This window comes from Loxodonta africana, chromosome 15, assembly GCF_030014295.1.
Source record: "Loxodonta africana isolate mLoxAfr1 chromosome 15, mLoxAfr1.hap2, whole genome shotgun sequence".
NCBI lineage: Eukaryota > Metazoa > Chordata > Mammalia > Proboscidea > Elephantidae > Loxodonta > Loxodonta africana.
The window spans coordinates 13,278,310-13,300,635 of record NC_087356.1 but is presented as its reverse complement, the minus strand read 5'-3'; the positions used below and the strand labels follow the sequence as shown (position 1 = coordinate 13,300,635).

General features: G+C 39.3%; 1 protein-coding gene across 1 annotated transcript in view; it reads left to right on the top strand.

The window, feature by feature from the left end:
* The window catches only part of LOC111751558 (uncharacterized), a 360,216-nt gene that overhangs the window by 212,888 nt on the left and 125,002 nt on the right, over window positions 1-22,326 (top strand). Inside the window, exon 4 of the mRNA XM_064268594.1 lies at window positions 12,248-12,337. Coding sequence (XP_064124664.1) covers window positions 12,248-12,337 — 90 coding nt within the window. The remainder of the gene's footprint in view (window positions 1-12,247; window positions 12,338-22,326) is intronic.

Sequence of the window (22,326 nt, the reverse complement as noted above, 5' to 3'; positions counted from 1 at the left end):
TCTTTTCCAAATTTAGAGAAATGTGATTCAATCAACTATTCAAGGTAAGTTTCTTATTTCAAAGAAAATCCGGTCTCTGATTTACATTCTGTTTTTTGTTTCATTTGCCATCACTCCACCTGCATGTCCGATGTTTTACCCACATGGGGATAATTTGCAGTTTCTGAACAGTCTTAGACCTTTTCCAGCCCTCTGTTTTATGCACCTATACCCCTGGGTAGTCCAGCTTCGACTGATCCTTCAAGACACTCCAAAATGTAACTTCATGAGCTTTGATCAGATGTCTTTTAATGCACAGTAATTTATCATGTTACTTCTCTATTTCCACCCTAGACACTCTGTTCTTGAAGGGAAGGTATTATTATTACTCATTTATCTCTAAAGAAATCATATTTTGTGCATGTAGCAGAGTGTGTAAAGAGTTCACTCTAAACTTGGAAAATGTAAGTTGTAAAAAAAAAAAATTTACAAGGTTTGCGTTATGAAAACATAAAGCGTTTTCTTACCCATGACACTTAAGGCCATCTTGTTCAGTGTTGTTAGAAATCTATGCACTGTAACAATCAAATAACCTTTTAGCTATGATTTATAGTAACCTTACGAGCAGCTTGTTTTGTTCCATGTAATTGTTTCTAAGTGGCCAGGTCCACTGAGATCAGAAAGGCTGGTTTCATTATTCATGAACTTTCACTTAAAATGCGTTCTTTCAGAAAGCAATCAAAATTAATAAACATGCCTTGTTTTCAAAACTAATGAATGTATCCTGTTTTCAAGATCGATGAACATATCCTGTTTTCAGGATTGATGAACACAGCCTGTTTTCAAAATTTTAGAAGTCTTGTAACCAAGACTTACTGATGTTATGATTGTCTTGTAACTGTTACCTGCAAAGTTAGGTAAATGTCAATCCAGCAGAAATTTTGTCCAAAGTTCCTAATAACTTTGTATATAAGCACTTCAAGAATCCTGACTGATGGGAGCGCTCGTTTACTTCATAAAGGATGTGTTGCCCGGTGTAAATTGTCTGTTAAACTTGCATAGCAGTCTGTTAATGTTCTGCGTTATTTTTTGACAAAGGGAAGGGATTAAGTTACTCATTTATCTCTAAAGAAATAATTTTTTTGTGCGTGTAGCACAGAATATGTAAAGGCTTCATTCTACATTTAAAAAGCCTATACTTAATACTGTCCCTCTTCTTTTTTCCAAGCATTGTCTCTTGTCTAACATTTTGTTTGTTCCCAATTTCTGCTGTTATGAATATTATTGTAATGTGTATACCTGTGGATAAAATTTTGCATACACATCTGATGATTTCTTAGAAAGAATTTGAAAATATGAGACTTCTAAATCAAAGGGTATGAGAATTTTAAGGTAGTCAATTTGTTCCCCAGAATACTGGAATAAGTCACACCCCTTCAAGTGTGGGATAGTGTATCATTTTTGAAGTCATGGAGTGGACAAAAGAAGTCATCATCTTTGCCTGGATACAGTGAGAATCCTGGAAGGGAGGGATTAAACGTTGCAAATAAACAGAGGAGAAGAAAGGCTGGATGACTCACTGACTAGGGGACTGGAACCCCTTCACAGGGGGTCTCCAGGGTGATACTTTGGTTGGAGGGTGGGGTTAGAAAGGGGTCTTCGCTTGAAACTGTATTTATAGGGTAGCAAATAGTTTATAGGGTTGGTATAAATTGGAATTGACTCTATGGTACACAACAACAGTTTTCACATACACTGTAGGTGGTAGATCAATAAAAATTGTAATATTTCATCATGATCCATGTAGTCATGCTTTCCATCAGATTTTTATATATTTATTATTTTTATGGCTTGGGAGGGTGCTAATGGAGATTATGGGAGGAGGGTTAAAACCACTCCAAGTCAACAACTGTTATTGATGCTGGCCTGTGTAAGACTTTGGGAAATGTCATGGTAAGGGAGACAGACACCGCAGAGGTGCACGTTTTAAGCAAGTAATTATAAATAAGTAAGTCACTATAAGGGTGCAAAGTGGGTGCTAGTGTTACTGTAACAGGCAGGGCAATATAAGGGCTATGATAATGGGCAGAGGAATTTGAGTTACTCTGGGGAGAGATCTTTCAGGAAATAATGATGAGTGGAAGGTAACCAAGTAAAGTGAGCAGGGGAAGAGGGTGCCCATCTCAGGCAGAGGGTAGCATGTGCAAAGGTCTGGAGGGACCGAGAGATTCTATTTAAGGACTCTTTAAGTGTTTTTTTTTTTAAGTCTTAGGTGTGGAAAAGAAAAAAAAGTTTTAAATGTAGAAAGTGCATGTGAGAAAACTAAGCAGCCTGTTTTCAGAGGCATGCAAACATCTGGAGATTAAATGCCTGTTTGGGAAGCAATCGGGAGTCTTTTCCTTTCTATTTATTTATTCCTTACTGTGCAAAACCAACAACACCAAACCTACTGCCTTCGAGTTGATTCCGACTCATACCGACCCTATGGGACAGAGTAGAACTGCCCCACAGAGTTTCCAAGGAGTGCCTGGAGGTTAGCAGCCATAGCACTTAACCACTGAGCCACCAGGGTTTCCCCTTTCTGTACTGCACACACAAAAACACATAGTTATCCTCAGTTTTGTAGAATGTCCTGGGAAGATTTGGTGGGGGTGGGGGCGTGATTGCTGAAATCAGGAATACCTAGAATGCATGATCTAGTTCACATGGTGCCTTCACATCCCATTAATATCAGGATGCTACAATCTAGAAGTCTAATCAAATAGTAAAGGCATAAAAGCAAAAACTAATTGGTACAAAAGCAAAAACCTAAATAAAGCATGATTTGTCATGACATCTAGTAATAAGAGAGACAGGTTACGTTCCAAATACTACTTTGGGCTGCAATTCTGTTTTGTTTGTTTGTTTGTTTTCTCCTGAAACGAGTATCAGTATTTTGGATGTAGCTTTCACATTTAAGATAATCATGGGTCTTTTCCTCGAAAAATAATTTTTTTTTTCATTTTGTTAGATTTATAATATGGAAAGAGCCATAATGAATTTCTCTCACTTGTTGGAGGTCTGAAGAGATTCAATTCTACATGAATTTTCAAAAGTCCTGTTTTTCAGACTTCATTCAGTTCAGGAGATCAAGATACATAGCTTAACTTCTCCATCCCAGTCACTGACTCATTCACTTCCTATTTACACATTTATTCCTTGATGACCCAAGAGCCTTACGTAAACTCCAGAAGTTTCTGGCAGCTTCGTATGGTACAGCCCCTTTCTACCAGTTCCCAGAGAATTCTGCACTAAGGCTGTACAGCATACGTTGTATGTAATGAATTAACTTGTCTTTCGTACATATAGAGTAGTTCTATGTACCATCCTTAGGAGAACTGAGAAGTAATCACTTAAATAATTAGAGTTAAATTCTCTCACTCTTCCCAGGCTAGTATAAAGAGTCAGAAGTTCGATTACTAGATCTGCCACTTCTGAGCTGTATGTCTGAGGAACTCTTCTATTTCCTTCTCTATATAATGGTGATAATGATGCCAAACTTGTAGGAGTTTTATGAGAATTAAATTATATATGTAAAGTGCCTAACACATAATGTTGTGTCATTTCCAACTCATGAGGACCCATTGTACAACAGCGGAATGTTGCCTGGTCCTGCACCATCTTCACAGTCGTTATGCTTATGTCCATTGTCGCATCCACTATGTATTTTGAGTGCCTTCCAACCCCGGAGGCTCGTCGTCTAGCACTATGTCAGATAATCTTCTGTTGTGATCCATAGAGTTCTCATTGGCTAACGGTCCTTCTTTGAGCTACAGTTCTGTTGGTACCATTTATTGAAACCTCTCTGCTGCATGGACTCTTACAGTCAGGATTGTGAAATCTAGGCATAGACTTCAGATCCTATTAAGATGAAATGGGTGGCAGAGACATGGAATGTGGAGTAAGAAGGTGTGAGTTCAGGAATTCCTTTTTTTTTTTACAAAATGTATATATAAAAGAGGAATGCTGATTGGCACAGTGTTGAAGAGCTTGGCTGCTAACCAAAAAGTTGGCAGTTGCCTATGAATTGGAATCAACTTTGCAGCTATGGGTTTGGTTTTTTGTTTTCTAGGACCTATGCCAAAGAATGAGCCCTGGTGGCACAGTGGTTAAGAGGTTGTCTGCTAACCAAAATGTTGGCAGTTCAAATCTACCAGCTGCACCTTGGAAACGCTACAGGGCAGTTCTCTGTCCTATAGGGTCGCTATGAGTTAGAGTCGAGTTGATGGCAACAGATTTGCTTTTTTCTTTTTTTCTTTATACATAAAAGAAGATTGTGGTAATTCTCTTGATTTTTGAATCACTGTTAAGTTATTCGCAAAGGAGAAAATGACAGAGTTTTTGTAAATCCTTTTTCCAGATCTTGTTAGTTGCTATGCAGAAACTTTGCTAAAATATTTCATAAACAGAAAGACCAAGCAAACGGTCCTCAGGAATGCTGAAGTGAATGTTCTAGTCGTTTGGTTTGAAGGATGCTTGACATGTAAATTGACACTGTGATACAGTGGCTTTGAAAGTCTAAAATATATAATCACGTGTAGCTTGTTACATGTCACAAATGAAGAATTTTTTCTAACAGAGCCAGCCAGAATTGCCATTTGGAAAGTAAATTTTTTTAATTGGAAAAAAGAGATGAAAGAAAAAGAATTAAAAGTGATATATCATGCACATTAAAATGCATGAATGTTAAATATATTTATATGGCAGTAACTTAGGTTGAATTATTGCTTAATCAAATGGTTGTGGCTGGTAGCAAAGCAATAAAAAAGGTAAATTGTTTAAATAATATTTAATGATACATGCTTATTTATTACCTAGAGTTCAATGAATAGCTTTCAAGGTATTATACTAATTAATTGTTGTCCTAATCTTTATCTTACTTTTAAAGAATTCTCCCATTATTTTAGTCAATCTGTTTAAACGAGCCAGGGTTATTACATCATTTCTTTTAATTTAGAGTCTTCTCGGCAGCAGAATGAATTACAGGCACACTTTGCAGATACTGCATTTCTCACAAATTGAAGGTTTGCGGCAGCCCTGTGTGGAGCAAGTCTATTGGCGTCATTTTTCCAACAGCATGTGCTTGCTTCATGTCTCTGTGTCACATTTTGGTAATTCTTGCAATATTTCAAATTTTTCATTATTATTATGTCTGTTATTGTATCACTGTGATCAGTGACCTGTGATGTTACTATTGTTCTGGGACACCACAAACCCCATGTAAGACACCGAACTTGATCAATCAATGTTGTGTGTGTTGTGACTGCTTCACCGACCGCAGTTACCGCGTCTCCCTCCCTCTCCTCACACCTCCCTATTCTCTGAGATAGAACAATATTGAAATTAGGCCAATTAATAACCATAAGTGGCCTCTAAGTGTTCAAGTGAAAGGAAGAGTCAAAAGCTAGAAATAATTAAGCTTAGTGAGGAAGGCACGTCGAAAGCTGAGTTGGGCTGAAAACTAGGCCTGTTGCACTGAACAGCCAAGTTGTGAATGCTAAGGAAAAGATCTTGAAGGAGATTAAAAGTGCTGCTCCAATGAAACACACAAATGATGAGAAAGCAAAATAGCCTTGTTGCTGATACGGAGAAAGTTACTGGTCTGGATAGAAGATCAAACCAGCCACAACACTGCCTGAAGCCAAAGCCTAATCCAGAGCAAGGCCCAAACTCTCTTCAATTCTCTGAAGGCTGAGAGAGGTGAGGAACCTGCAGAAGAAAAGTTTGAAGCTGGCAGAGTTTGGTTCATGAGGCTTAAGGAAAGAAGCCCTCTCTGTAACATAAAAACGCAAGGTGAAGCGGCAGGTGCCGATGTAGAAGCTGCAGGAAGTCATCCCCGAGATCTAGCTGAGATAACTGATGACGGTGGCTGCGCTCACCAACAGGTTTTCAGTGTAGGTGAGACAGCCTTATATTGGAAGAAGATGCCATGTGGGCCTTTCATAGCTAGAGAGAAGTCAAAGCCTGGCTTCCGAGCTTCAAAGGACACGCTGACTCTCTTGTCGGGGTCTGTATGAACACTGCTTTTTTTAGACGTAGTACTATTGCACACTTAATAGACTACAGTACGGTGTAAACCTATATGCACTGGGAAGCCTAAGCATCCATGTGACCTGCTTTATTGTGGTATTTGCTTTATTGCAGTGGTCTGGAACCGAACCCTCGATATCGCCAAGGTATGCTTGTATTCTGACTCATGGCGACCCCGTGTGTGTCAGAGTGGAACTGTGTGCTCCGTAGGGTTTTCTATGGCTGCTTGTTTTTAGAAGTAGATTGCCAGAACTTTCTTCCGAGGTGCCCCCGGGTGGATTCCATTCTCCAACCTTTGGTTAGCAGCCAAGCACATTAACCGTTTGCTTATATATAGAGATATACATAGGTAGAGAGAGAGAACAAATGCAGCGAAATCTTATCAGTTGGTGAATCTAAGAGGATGTTTACAAGTATGCTCTGTATTATTTTTTCAACTTTCTTGTAGATCAGAAAATTTTCAAAAGAAAAAGACAAAAGTCTCATTTGTTTTTTTAGATGACCTAGATAACGAGAACGTGGGCTGCCAGTGCATGTGAAGCCACTTTGTGGTTTCTGATTCTCGGAGATTTTTTCTTCTTCCCGCCCAATGCCCCTACCAAGATAGGGAAGTTTTCATGCCGCCCTCTTCTCAGGGTGGGTGTTTTCTGGCTTTATTTGGAGAGTCTCTGGGTCGTGCAAATGGTTAATGTGCTGCGCTTCTAACCAAAAGGTTGGAGGTTCAAGTCCACACAGAGAGACCTTGGAAGATCCACTTCCAAAAAATTAGCCATCAAAAATTGTATGTAGCACAGTTTTACTCTGACACACATGGAGTTGCCAATTCAACAACTGGTGTCTATTTACAGGTCTCTTATCGTAGGGTCACTATGAGTTGGAATCAACTCGATGGGAATGGGTTTCCTTATCATATTCCCCACCTCGTGTGGCTTTGTCTCCCGGCCCCAGAACCCATGCATCTGTCAAAATTAGAGTTCACTGTCCTCAGGATCACTGGGAGCTTCAGAGGTTTCACGGACTTTTCACTTCAATGAATAGCCTTTACAGTTGGGCTAGTTCAGCAATGCATTTAAGAAGATATTTTAAAAAAATGTTAAAATTTTTTTATTGTAGTAAAATGGATATAAGAAAAATTTTTCCATTTTAACGATTTTTAGGTGTACAGTTCAGTGACATTAATTACGTTCACCATGTGGTGCAACCATCAACACTATCCATTTCTGAACCTTTTTTCATCACCCCAAACAGAAACTCAGTACCCCTTTAACAGCAACCTCACATTTCCTCCTCTCCCCTTACAACCACTATTAAACTGCCGTCTCTATGATTTGCCTATTCTAGGTATTCCCTGTAAGTGGGATCATACAGTATTTGTCCCTTTGTGTCTGACTGGCTTCACTTAGCATGTTTGCTAGGTTTATTTGTGTTGTAGTATGTATTGGAACTTCATTCTCTTTATGATTGAATAATATTCCATTGTATGTACCACATTTTGTTTAGCCATTAGCATCTGTTGATGAACACGGGTTATTTCCACCTTCAGAAAATATTCTATCTAGCTTTTTAAAAACATGTTCTGCAGTGATAGGGTTGTTCAGGGTATTCCTCCGTGCATAACCTCTTTTTGGTTTTGTTATTTTTAAAATATGAATGGCTATATATTCATATTCTATTACCTGCAAATATCAGAGGTCTTAATATACTGTTTGTCCTTTTTGTTGACTCTTAGTCATGGTCGATAGTTTCTGAATGGAGTTTTAATTTTGGATTGTGAGTTCATTTTCTGAAGGGATACATGTCAGAATTCTTTGTAACTTGGTTAAGGAAGAAGGGCTTGTCTTTCCCTAGAGATTTTGGATATGTCCCTGCTAGGTGGTCCAGGGGTATTAATAATTTGTGACTTATTTTTATGTTAATTTTTTTGTCTTGGAGGTTCCTGGGACAGTTTGAACTGTTACACAGGTCCATGCTTAAAAATTTTAAGGGAAGACTTTTTTTTTTCATCCACAGTCCTGGATAACTATGTCCCTTTGTGTGACGGCCAATTTTTTTTAGAGCCTTCTGACGAATCCAACTTTTGTATTAGCAAATTTTCAATTCCAACACCTCTCATTGCAAGGGCTCAGGGTCTTTTCTCCTGCCCTTACACAGGCATTAAAGCTGCAGTTGATAAGTTACTGGCATGGGCATTTCACCCACCTCAGAGCAGGAGGGCCAGTGCCATGCCTATGGGTTTCAGCCCCTTCTTTCCTGGTACCTTTGAATATTCTTTTTGCTCCATGCCCAGCTCCACATTTCAAAGAATTTATCTAGAATTTCTTGGTGTTTGCATTGGGAAGGTTTTCAAGTAATCTAGATTGTTATGTTACTGGAACTGGAAGTTCCTTAATCTATAATTTTTGTTTGGGGGAAGAACCTATTTCTTCTGTATACTGGCAGAAAGGGTCTCCCTGGATACATGTTCTAAACTTTTTAAAGTTTTTACACTGAGCCAAAAAATAACATTTACCTAAAAAACAAATTAAAAGATCATCTTAAAACAATATACTTAGTAAAAACAATCTCAATGAGGTAGAAAAACAGTGAGACTGAAGCAAATTTTGCTAGTTCCAGATTTTCAATTACAAGAATCATGTTATATTCATTCACCTTGGTGTCTCCAGTGCTTGTTCTGATAAACTGCATAGGGTAGATACTCAGTTTTTGTTGTTGTTAAATGACTTTGAATTTGCTTTATCCACCCATCAAATAGTAAAGACATCTTTTTCTTTTTGAATTATAGTTTGGTACCTGCCTAACCCTCGTCGCCCAATTGCATATAATAATTACTGCCCAGCCTTGGGCCCTGGAAATTTCTCCATGGGAAGATGATATTGGCATATGGCTAGCTTTCCTGTGTGCTGTGAAGGGGAGAGGGTTCATCCCTGGACTCCTGTAGGAGTTTTAGGCCCTCTGGATCTAGCCGCTCCACGGGCAGACTAGACTGTGAAGGTATATATAAGGAAGGACTTGCGCAGTGTTATGGATTGAATTGTGTCCCCCCCAGAAATGTGTGTCAACTTGGCTAGTCCATGATAACCAGTATTGTGTTATTGTCCACCATTTTGTAGTCTGATGTGATTTTCCTGTGTATTGTAAATCCCACCTCTGTGATGTTAATGAGGCAGGATTAGAGGCAGTTATGTTAATGAGGCAGGATTAGAGGCAGTTATGTTAATGAGGCAGGATTAGAGGCAGTTATGTTAATGAGACAGGACTCAATCTATAAGATGAGGTTGTGTCTTAAACCAATCTCTTTTGAGATATAAAAGAGAAAAGCCAGCAGAGAGGTATGGGGACCCTATACCATCAGGAAACTAGAGCCAGGAGAATAGCATGTCCTTTGGACTCAGGGTTCCTGCACTGAGAAGCTCCTCAACAGGGGAAGATTGATGACAAGGACCTCCCACCAGAGGTGACAAAGAAAAAGCCTTCCCCTAGAGCTGGCACCCTGAATATGAAGTTCTAGCCTCCTGAACTGTGAGAGAATATATTTCTCTTTGTTAAAGCCATCCGCTTGTGGTATTTCTGTTGTAGCAGCACTAGATGACTAAGACACCCAGTAAACCAGCAAGTGAGTCTCCTCTGCAGACACTCCAGTTCAGGTCAGGTGTCCTGATAAAATGTGAATGTGCCCCAGAGGGCCAGGGATGTGTTTATTGTTTGCTTCCCAGTCTATCTATTTATCATGTCCTCATGCATTTTTGGGGTGAAAGATGCAGAGACCCAAACTGCTGCTGAGGCCCCTATAGAATGATCTCTAGGGGGTTTAGGGGGACTAGATCTAGATCTTCATGATTGTTACCAGTGCCCACTGATTTAGCTCTGAGGTTCTTAATCTGATGGAGCCCAGATCACGCTGGAAAGAAAACAGGAGAGTTCACTGACTCAGTGGTTCACGGCACTCAGGTACTGTCTCCAGGACCCAAATTTAGTGCCTAAGTGCCTCTAGTATCTGACGGGGCTTTCAGGGATGGTCAACCTGTTACTGGAACGAAGAGAACACCATCAAAAATAATTATGGATGTTCTGGGGAGATCTCCAATAAGCTTTCAGGGAACTTCTGAGCCTGGTTTAGCTGAGATTTAAGCACTTCCAAAAGGCTGTTCTTGTACCACCCCAGACTCTTTCCAGCTCTCCTATGGCCTTGCGGTATCATGACTACCTATGCTAAGGCTCTAGGACCCTCCAAGGCCCACCTCTTATGCCATTCTCCTCTCACCCCTACCAGGTGCCAGTGGTAAAGAACTTTGATAGATCTGTTAAATCCAGACTGTCAGATCTAAGTGATAGTCTGGCTGGAACCCTATCTGGGGATAAGTTAGGAGGAGGGAATCCTTTCTGCAGCCAAAGGAAAGGTAAAGGAAGCCCTTCATCTTCCCTTACCCTTCAGCATCCTGGCCCTCCTGGACTCTGCAATCTGCTTACCAGGGCCCTTGAATTGGCTGTAAGTTTGGTTTTCATTTCTTTTCAAAATAACTTCAGGTGGACAAACAGAGAAACCTGGTTCAATGGTGATACTCTTAGCCAGAAAACCTGAGACTGGACATGTCCTATTTATTCTTTTCTTCAGCTAAGGAGACCTCCAGCCCTGTTCTAAGTCAGCCTTAGTTGGCTGACGGACCAAATTTAAAGTGGAAGCCTTATTCCAGGGAGGTAGGCCAGGATTTCTCTAATTGTTTAATCAGGGGGACTTGAAGTTAAATTTTGACCAGAGTTATTATTTAACCCAGTAAGACCAGTGACCTTGGGAAATTTGGGAATAGCAACAGAATTTTATTTAGTTTTTCCTCCTTCATATCTTTGGAAAACTATTTCTCTCTCATGTGCTACAAGAAGGGACCAATCCTTTCCTCCCCAGTTAAGCTCTGACCTTGCTATCTGTTCTCTGTGAAGAAAGCTAATCTAGGTAACTCAGTATGAAGACGTCCAGGCAGTACTCACAAGATTCCAGACCTTTCTTCTTTGCTTTCTGTTTGTGGATACTCAACGTCTTTGTTTTCTGTAGGCTCTTTCTCCAGATTACTTCATGAGTTCTGAAGTCCTAGAACAGTGGGCCAGTTGGAGCTGTTCTTGTGTTAATCTGGTCCTTTGGCCTCTTTGACATAGGACTTACTTAAGGCAGATCAGGGATCAGGCTACATCTAAGTGCTTAACAATGGAAGTAGGAGGTGAAGGAAGTAACCAATGAAATCCCTAGTTATCGTCTCCAGCCAAGCTTTCTGCTGGCACAGTCTGATTTTTGGTTTCAAACTGTTCTCTCCTATAGCTGCCTGTTTCTTAGCTCTGGTAAACCATTTGGGAGTTTCAACTTTGTGATAGGAGTAGCGAATATGTGGCATGAGCAGCATCACTTGCTCTTTCGTAGCTGTCCTGTACGTCAATAATTGACTATGGAATGATTTCCCGATGAACCCGGGTGTGTCCTCAGAATCCTTCTTAATGCAGTTTTCCAGGGAGTCACTTCCAATTGATTAGATAAAACTTTGCCACTCCTGGTTTACAGTATACACAAGGTTCTGTTAGAATAAAAGCCAAAAGTTTAAAGAATGCATTGCTGTTCTTTGTGTTTATTTAGAATTCTACTTATTGACAATTGCAAACTAAGCATTTTAATTTTGTTTTCTTGTTAAATTTAATGACTACTGACTTTGAGCATCTTTTGATGTGCTTACTAGTCATCTGTCTATCTTCTTTGGAGACGTGCCTATTCAAGTCTTCTGCCCATTTTAAAGTTGGCTTGTTTATCTTTTAGTTGTTGAGTCGTAGGAGTTCTTTATTTTAAATATTAAACCCTTATCAGATATATGATTTGTAAATATTTCCCCCTATACCATGGGTTGTTGTTTCATTCTCTTCATAGTGTCTTTTGATGCAGGTAAGTTTTAATTTTGATGAAGTCCAGTTATCTTTTTTTTCCCATGTTACTTGTGATTTTAATGTCATATTTAAGAAACCATTACCAAATCCAATGTCACGAAGCTTTGGTTCTATGTTTCCTTCTATGAGTTTTATAGTTTTAGCTTTTAAATTTAGGTCTTTGATCCATTTTGAGTTAATTTTTGTATATGGTTTAAGGTAAGGGCCCAACTTTATTCTTTTGCATGTGGATATCCAGTTTTTCCAATATCATTTGTTGAAGAGACTCTTCTTTCCCCAGTGAAAGGTCTTGTCGTCCTTGTGGAAAATCACCTGACCACAGATGTGAGGATTCTGCTGTAATTTTAAAGTTCTTACCACAGTCCTGCCGGTAGGTGCTATCATTGTTCTCATTTTACATGTAAGTAATCTAAGGCTTAGAGAGCTCTTAGCCACTATGCTATATTACCTATGATGGAAAGATAGATGAAGCTGTGAAAGGTAATTAACGCAGTTTAATGGCAGGTTGCTCACTTTGAATACATGGAATCAGATCTATTGTACCTAAATCTGGGTGTATGGCATCCAGGAATTTTCCAGGTGAATCCATTGTAAGGCTAGGGTGAAAAAGCAATGAGTTTAAAGGAAATTAGATTAGCAAACTTGCAATTATCCAAATGAACTCAAAATATCTCAAAATTTTATGCTTTAAGATGTTAATTTTAGAAGACTACTGATAAATATATGTGTGTCTACATTTTAAAACCCATATATGTAGGCAATGTGTCTTAAGAGATATGAAACTTTCAAATACTACGTGTTCGATTCTATTTGCTCCCAATTTCTGTTTGTTCCTGGGAAAAAAAGGATGAGGTGAGAAAAACAGTGTAATTTCCCTTTACAAGGATTTCATCAACTTTACTGGCTACACCCAGAACTTAAATGATGGTTATGTGAATGATGTGTGCTTTAATCGTGAATCATCCGTTATAATTGTACTAACTCTGCTGTCCATGTACAAATACCTTAAGATTTCTAACTGGACTAGGCAATGGAAAGGATGGCAGAGTACAGAGGGGAAATGATGAAAGCAAGCCAGACTTCTTTTCCCATCTGGACCACAACATTTGAGAAAGGTAGTGGGTTAGGGGGTAGTATAGAGTGAAATACAGAGTACAAGCACTTATTCACATAATTCAGAGCTAGGAACTAACTACAGTTTTTATGTCTGACCTCTAGCGGTGGATTAAAAAAAACAAACCCATTACTGTCAAGTCGATTCCGACTCATGGCGACCCCATGTGTTACAGAGTAGAACTGCTCCACAGGGTTTTCTTGATGGTAATCTTTATGGGAATAGATTGTCAGGCCTTTCTTCCATGGTGCTGCACTGTGGGTTTGAACTGCCAACCTTTAGATTAGCAGCTGAGTGCAAACTGTTTACACCACCCAGCAGTCCTTGTTTGTTCATTTTTTAAGTTTATTCATCCATCTGTCCATCTACCCACTTAACAATTATTTGTTGAGCATTTCTATATGCTAGGCTAGGCATTGCTTAAGTAGTGTTGGTGCTGAAGAGGTGAATCTTCCAATATGACCTGAGGAGACAGATAGTCACAAAATAACAAACGAGATAATTGCAGGTGCTATAGGAGCCCTGGTGGCACAATAGTTAAGCCCTCAGCTGCTATGCTAAAGGTTGGCAGCTCTCACCCACCTAGCGGCTCCATAGGAGAAAAGGCCTGGAGATCTGCTTCCATAAAGATGACAGCCAAGAAGACCCTATGGGACAGTTCTACTCTGTCACATGAGGTTGCTATGAGTTAGAATTGACTCAATGGCACCTAACAACAACAACATGCTGTAAAGAAAATAAGGAGAGTTAATAATAGAAGACAGTGATGTGGTAGCTGAGAGGCCGTTTCTGTAGTGAGACGTGGAAATGTTCTCTGAGGAGGTGGAATTCAGACCTAAAGGGTGAGAAGGTGCCAGGCTGCTGAAAATCCTTGGAAAGGTAGTGCCAGTATCAGGCGGAGAGAACCATGACTTTTAAGACCCCCGGTCAGGGACAAGGTTGGCCTGCTTCTGGAACCAACAGGAGGCCAATGGGGAGAGTATTACGGGATGAGATTAGAAAGCTAAGTAGGGATCAAGTCAATTAGGCTCGGTAGGCTTTGGGACTTGCAGAGAGTTTTGGTTTTTCTAAATCAAGAGGGACATTTTGAAGGGCTTAGAACCCTTGATTAAAATGAGAGATCTGACTGACATTTGACAGAGAGCGTACTGATTGCTGCTGGAGAATTGTTTGTAGGGGACAGGAATGGCAAAGCTGAGGCCCGTTTATAAACTCTTCTTCAGGCAAATAATTACTGGAATTTATTCAGCCTTGGAGTAATGTTAAAAAGACGTTCACTTTATAGGCATTTCTGGATTAAAAGTTTTGGCAGTGGTTATGGGAGCATGTACTCTGGTTTGTATTATTACAGAACCCAATATCCACAGGGAAAGAACCAGGCACAAATGCCAATTGTCCCCTTTCAGTGGAAACACCTGTTGGGGTGTATTTATTTACCCCTTGGCCACCTGCAAGGACTATTTATTTCTCTTCACAGTAGAAGCCTTTTCAGGGAAAGCCAAACTCACTGCTCAGTTACCTGGGAGGATTTTATGATCTCATCATTGGTAGAAATAAACTCAATCGTGTGCAAACACAAAAGGATTAAAGAAGTGTTCACCCTGCTCATGAGGAGGTAGAGCACATTTAGGAGCCTGTGAATAGATGTATGGGCTGGAGGGAGTGAGGCCTGACAGGACCACCTCCCGACTTCCTTCTTCCTTACCTTGTGAAGAGGAAAAATACAGTTGTATGAAATTCAGCTCTCAGAAAGGGATGGGACTATAATTTTAGGTAGATTTGTATTTGAAAACACACACAAAACAGACAAACAAACAAACAAACAAACTACCCATGGGATAAACAGTAAATCTCTCAGGTCCCATGGTGTTGTAATCATTGATTTCCTTAATGAACTCTGAGGAGACTAACGTTCTTGAGATCAGGGTTTGTATCTTATCTTTGTGTCCCCCTGTAAAACCTATAACCTGTTGCTGTCGAGTGGATTCTGACTCATAGTGACCCTATAGGACAGAGTAGAACAGCACCATAGGGTTTCCAAGGAGCAGCTGGTGGATTTGAGCTGCCAACCTTTTGGTTAGCAGCCAAAATCTTAACCACTGCTTCACCAGGGCTCCAGTGCGTGTAACTTGAGTAGCTCAGATCTTGTGAAAATTAGCAAAAGGAGAGGCAAGTTGATAGGACAGTGCATGAGAGAAGAACTCAGTGGGACAGCATCCCAGAGAAGTTGGAAAGTGATCTTGGGATTTTAGAATGTGTTCAAGTTCTCTTACGGGGAGACTCTTGATCCCCATTCTAGATGAAGCTAGGTCAGGCAAAATCACCTGGTCTGTGACTCTAGAGTTGAATTGGAACAAAATTGGCTTTGGGCAGTTGGACACTCATGATGGTGACACGGAGACTTTCCTTGGAGCTCTACTGTTAGGGCGCCCAGATAACTACTGAGTCCTCTCTAATCAGAACAGGTAAATGAATATAGGAAGTCTCCAGGTGGTTTTGAAAGTTTAACCTCAGCTCCCAGCCAGTCTTAGCATGTGCAGCTGGGACCTAGTCAGCTCAAAACAGTTGAAAAATAAGCTCAGAAGATTTGTTAAAGTCAAGGGAAAATGTGGCTTCACTTTTAGTATTTAACAAGACTCTGTTTTTCTCCGCTTGGACCACTCCCTAGCTTAGTTTCTGGCTAAAGCCTGTTCATTCTTCAAGTTGAGGCTAAAGTTTTCCTTTTTTTCTATAGCCTTCCTGGAGCTGTGCTTCCCTGATCAAAGCTCTCTTGTGCCCCTCTTCTCTGATGATCACATAATTTATCACCCAGAGGAGTGAAAGGGGATACTTTTAATAATTACCACGGGAGAGGGAATGTAAACTTGTTCCTTCCCACGCTCTTCTAAGCTCCCATAACACTTTGTGATTTCCTTCACGATGACACTTAGTGGAGTGTGTTGAAGTCAGTGAATCTCTTAATTGGGCCTTAATTTGGCAATAAGCTTCTCAAGAGCATGGGGCTTGCCTTGTTGCCAGTCAGTGGACCAGTGGCTGGCACACTATAGGCACTCTATAAAGGTTTATTGAATGGATGAATACGCTTATGTAACAAACTCGATGATTTGATAGACTTACAATGATAATAATATTTATTTAGTTTTAAAGAAGTTCTCCAAAGTCAAAGTAATTCCATGGTCTAGATAAACTTGCTAGCATTGATAGGAAAATGGAAGTGAGAAAAAATTTAAAAAGCACAAAGGTGTAGAATATGGAAGGTAAAGTCTTTTTCCCTTTCATTCTCTACTCTTAGTTCTTCTCTCCAAAAGTAAAAAATTGTCATCTGTTATTAGCATATCTTTCCATTAAAAAGTTATGCCTGTCTCCCTTCTTTCCTTCCTCCCTTCCTTTCCTCCTTCTCTCTCTCCCTCCTTCCTTCCTTTCCTCCTTCCCTCTCTCCTTCCCTCCCTCCTTCTTTCCTTCCTCCCTCCCTCCTTCTCATTTATCAATTTTGTTTACCCAAAAGATATCCCAAACACACTGTTCTGTAACTTTAAAACTTAATATGGCTCAAAGATCTTTCCGTATCGTTACTTATGGATACCAACCCCTGCAATCTTTTGAACAATTGCTCTTTATTCTACTGCATAAATGCACCGTAATTTATTTAAACAGGTTCTAAGAATATAAAGAATATCCTGGGACATGCATTTTTGAAAAAATTTGGGACTAGTTCTGCCCTGTGAATGCTTAATAGTGTGAATGTGGGACTGTAGGAAATGTGAACTTAAAATGTGATACATATGGCCAAATTGTGATCGCATTACATTTTTGGTTAATTTAAGGATAACTGACGCTTTTTCAGTATTGAATATTTCCGAAGTAGATTGCCAGACCTTTCTTCTGAAATGCCCCTGGGTGGTCTCAACCTGTCCACCTTTTGGGTAACAGGGGAGCACATTAACCATTTTCACCAACCAGGGACTTCCTAAAATATCTTAAGTTCCCCTGTATTCTAAAATTCTGCCCTAGATACCAATTCTTATTCCAATACTATGGTTACCGTGGTTTTATAGTTTGTTTTAATATCCAGAAAGATAATGACTCCTCCTTTGTTTCCTTTTTAAAAATTTTCTTGGATATTATCAGTCATTTAGACTTCCACATAAAATTTAGCATAATTTATATAATTTTTGTATAATTCAATTTATAGTATATTTATATATGAATTTTAGGATCATTAGTATTTTTATTTTGTTTTCCCATTCAAGAACATGATATATCGTCTCACTTTTCACTTTTTTTTTTTGATGACTTTTACTGATAATATAGGTTTGCTTTACTGGTGTCCCTGGGTGGCACAAAAGGTTAACACACTTAGCTGCTGACTGAAAGGTTGAAGGTTGGAGTCTACTCAGAGGCACCTTGGAAGAAAGGTCTGGTGATCTACCTGTGAAAAAATAGCCATTGAAAATCCTATGGAGCATAGTTCTTCTCTGGCATACATGGGATTGTCATGAGTTGCAAGGGTCAAGTGGATCAGTGCAGGTGGGGGAAAGGAAGCCCTGAACAAAAGGTTCCTGCTGTTTTATGGACCTATGGGTTGGGGATGAGGGGAGGAAAAGGGAAAGACCTAGGTATGGAAAAGGACTAAATACTGAATCAGAGAGGAGAAAAGTATCTTCATGGTACCCTTCCCTCTCCCCACGAGAAGTCTTCGCAGAGTTGCCAGGGAGAAGGCCTTGGCCCTCTGAATGGAGGCCCCTGGGCTAGGAATGCAGCTGTGTCTAAGAGCATGGCCACCTAGGTGGACCTGAATACTTGACTCTCTTTAGGGACTGCAGTATGCTGGCTATGCGCCAAGTCTGTGTGGGGAGGACATCTCTACCCTACGGACTTGCTAGGTAAAACCTTTGTAACTGCCTTAGGTCAGCCCTGAAAGATCGCACATATGATTTTGGCCTAGAGCTGGACTTTGCACAGCCAAATTGTTTTTCAAAGTGGTTGTACCATTTTACATTTCCACCAGAAGTACATGGGAGTTCCAGTTACTCCTCATTCTCACCAACACTTAGTATTTTCAATCTTTTAAATTTTAGCCATTCTAACGGGTATGTAGTAGTACTTTATTGTCACTTTGTGTTTCTCTGATGATGAATAATATTGTCCATCTTTTTCTGTGTTTGTTGGTCATCAATACAGCTTTTATAGTGAGATCTCTCTTTATACATTTTTCCCACTTCAAAAAATTGAGTTTTATTATTGAGTTGTGAGAGTTCTTTATATATGTTGTCAGTTCTGTGTACTGTGAATATCTTCTCTATAATGGGGTCTTAGATAATTTTGATGAAGTCTAATCTATTTTTTTCTCATGTTAGTACTTTCTATATTTTATCTAAAAAAAAATCTAAGTTTGAAGATTTTCTCTTATGTGAGTTCCAGAAGCTTTATAGATTTAGTTTTTGTGTTTAGGCCTCTGACCCATTTCTGGTTTTTGTGTTTGCATGTGTGTGTGTGTGTGTATGGTGTGAGGTAAGGGTCCATCCTCTATGTATTTCCTTATACCAATACCACATTGTTTTGATTGCTGAAGATGAGTAGTAAGTCTTGATATCATGTAATATAATTCCTTCGACCTTCTCCCTGCCGACAATAGAGTCCAGATGGTAGCACTCAACTACCAGTAGCAAGGGGCTTTATTACCATATTGACCAGCAATGTTGGTTTAAATACAAATCTAAAAAAAAAAAAAATTCCTGGCACAAAAAAGGGAAAGAAACTCTCTCCTCTCTTTTCTTGGAACATTTACTTTAGACAACTTGTAACTGTAGATTTTTTCTCTACCTCTTTTGGAATGTATATACATCCTTTAAAAAAGCTAAATTAGCCTGTTACCAGTTTTACAAACATGAATGTTACCTCAAGGACCTGGGAGCCATCTCTTTGAAATGTAATCACCAAGAAAGATAGGGCCCAAATTTCTGTGGAGGGTAGGAGCCTAACCCACCACCTGCCTGTCAGTTTGTCCTACCGTGGCTTGTGTGTTGCTATGATGCTAGAAGCTATGCTAACAGGGTTACTTATAGTAGACAGATTTCAGAGGAACTTCCCGTCTAAGATTAGGAAGAAAGGCCTGGCAATCTACTTCTGAAAATTAGCCAATGAAATTCTTATGAATAGTAACAAAACATTATCTGAGATAGTGTTAAAAGATGAACCCCTTAGGTTGGAAGGCACATAAAACATGACTGGAGAATAATTGTTTCCTTAAGGTAGAGCCAGCTTTAATGACACTGATAGAGTAAAGCTTCGGGACCTTTATTTGCTAATGTGGCATGACAAAAAATGAGAAATAATAGTTGCAAACATCCATTAATAATCAGACTGTGGAATGTACAAAGTGTGAATCAAGGAAAATTGGAAGTTGTCAAAAATGAAAAGGAACACTTGAAAATTGATATCCTAGGCCTTAGAAACTGAAAAGAACTGGTATCAGCCATTTTGAATTTGACAGTCATTTGATCTACTGTGCTGGGAAAAAAACAAATTGGAGAGGAACGACATTGCATTCATTGTTAAAAAGAACACTTTGATATATGTCCTAAAGTACAAGATCAGTGGTAGGTTAATATCTATATGCCTATAATATAAAAAAAAAAAAAAAAAAAAGTTTTTTTTTTTATAAGAAAGACCAGTTAAAATGACTATTATCCAAATTTACGCAGCAACCACAAATGCCAAAGATAAACAAATTAAAATTTTAATGATCTACTGCAGTCAGAAATTTATTGAATGTGCAATCAAGATGCATTGATAATTACCAGAGATTGGAATATGAAAGTTGGACACAGAGAAGAAGGACCAGTAGTTGGAAAATACAGCCTTGATGATAGAAACAATGACAGAGATTTCATGATAGAATTCGGAAAGACAGATGACTTATTCATCAGAAATTCTTTTTTTTTTTCAACAACACAGTTGATGATTATACAAGTGGACCTTGCTGAAATGAATCGAATTGACTACATCTGTGGAAAGACATAATGGGAGAAGCTCCTTATTATCAATCAAGACAAAACCAGGAGTTGACTGTGGAACAGACCAATATTTCCTCATATGCAAATTCAAGTTGAAGCTGAAGAAATCAAAGCAAGTCCACAAGAGCCAAAGTACTTCCCTGAAAACATCCTGCCTGAATTTAGAGACTATCTCAAGAATAAATTTAATGCAGGGAACACTAGTGACTGTAGACCAGAGAGTTGTGGGAAGATATCAAGGACCTCATTACATGAAGAAAGTGAAACATTATGAAAAAAAAACAGGAAAAAAGGAAAAGACCAAAATGAGTGTTAGAAGAGACTCTGAAAATTTCTCTTAATTGCTGAGTAGGTAAAGTGAATGCAAGAAATGAAATAAAATAGCTGAACAGAATTCAGAGGACAGCATGAGAAGAAAAACAGAGAATACCAGAAAGATGTTTACCTGTGTTTTATTGACTATGTGAAGGCATTGACTGTGTGGATCATAACAAATGATGCATAACATTACAAGGAGTGGGAATTCCAGAACACTTAATTGTGCCCATGTGGAACCTGTACATGAGTCAAGAGGCAGTTGTTTGAACAGAATAAGGGGGTGTTACTGTGTGGTTTACAATTGAAAAAGTTGTGTGGCAGGGTTGTATCCTTTTACTTTACTTAGTCAATCTGTATGCTGAACAAATAATCTGAGAAACTGGACTACATGAAGAAGAATGTGGCATCAGAATTGGAGAAGGACTCATTAACAACTTGCAATATGCAGATGACACAACCTTGCTTGCAGAAAGTGAAGACAGCTTGAAGCACTTACTGATGAAGGTCAAAGACTACAGTCTTCAGTATGGATTACATCTGCATCTGAATAAAAAGAGACGATCTAAAGTTTTGATCATAATCTGGGCAGTCAAGTTTCAGTTCTTGGTGATGCCAGATCAGGAAGGAGGGAGAAAAATTGGAAACGTTAGTTCAGAAGGTGTTAGCCAGATACTGCAGAAAACTGAATGAACTGAAAATTTAGTAAAAGTTGACAACTTGCAGTAGGTGACAGGATCTCATAGGTGATAAAACTGATTTTTCCACAGTAGAAGAGAAAGTCAATTATATCTCTACCAGACAAGACAGAGTTTGCATATGCATAAGTCATTTACAATTTACTGAAAAATTAGATCCCAGCAATGAACAGGACCATAATCTATTAACCCAGGTGGATGTATTATAATTTTCTATTGAAACACAAAATTTCTCCTGTTACGGGTAGAGAGGAGGAGTATGCTGTCTTATTAGGGGGAGAGCAGCTAGGAGAACATAGCAAGGTGTGTGTAAGTTTTTGCTTGAGAGACTAACTTGATTTGTAAACTTTCACTTAAAGCACAATTAAAAAAAGATATATAAGTGTATAAAATAAAAAAAATTTCTCCTGTTACCCCACTTTGGATGAAAGATAATCTCAAAGAAAGGTCATTCTTTATCTAAAATAAGGATAGTCTTATTATAGTTGGCCTGATTATTTACGTGGGTACAGCAAGAAGGGTAATTTATGATACAGGCCTTTTAAAGTTGGCTTTGCTGGAAGTTTTTGTAAGGAATCTCTTTTAAAAGCTTTTTGGAAATTAAGCCAAGAAGCTGCCGTCATATTTCACCTGCAGTATCGATAGATTTGGGTGGATTCCTCTCTTCTTGAGTTGCCCAAAGTATCCTGTTCCTAGCCCTATTATGAAGTGAACTTCCTTATTCACCTGTAAGGCCGGGAACACTGTAGCCCAGGTATCAGGTCAGCTTTCCCAAGAGGGCTTTTAGAAGCATTGACTCCATAAAGTCAACCTTAGTTCCTTAAAATTGATCACATCTGATTCAATGAACATAATTTTTAAATATGACATTGTCTTAGTCATCTAGTGCTGCTGTAACAAAAATACTACAAGTGGATGGCTTTAACAAAGAGAAATTTGTTTCCTCACAGTAAAGGAGGCTAAGAGTCCAAATTCAGGGTGTCAGCTCCAGGGGAAGGCATTCTCTCTCTGTCAGCCTTCTCATCAATGTTCCCCTGGACTAGGAGCTTCTCTGTGTAGGGACCCTGGGTCCCAGGGACATGCTCTGCTCCCGGCACTGCTTTCTTGGTGGTATGAGGCCCCTCTATTTTCTGCTTGCTTCCCTTTCCTTTTATCTTTTGTAAAAGGTGGTGCAGGCCACACCTAGGGAAATGCCTTTTACACTGGATCAGGGATG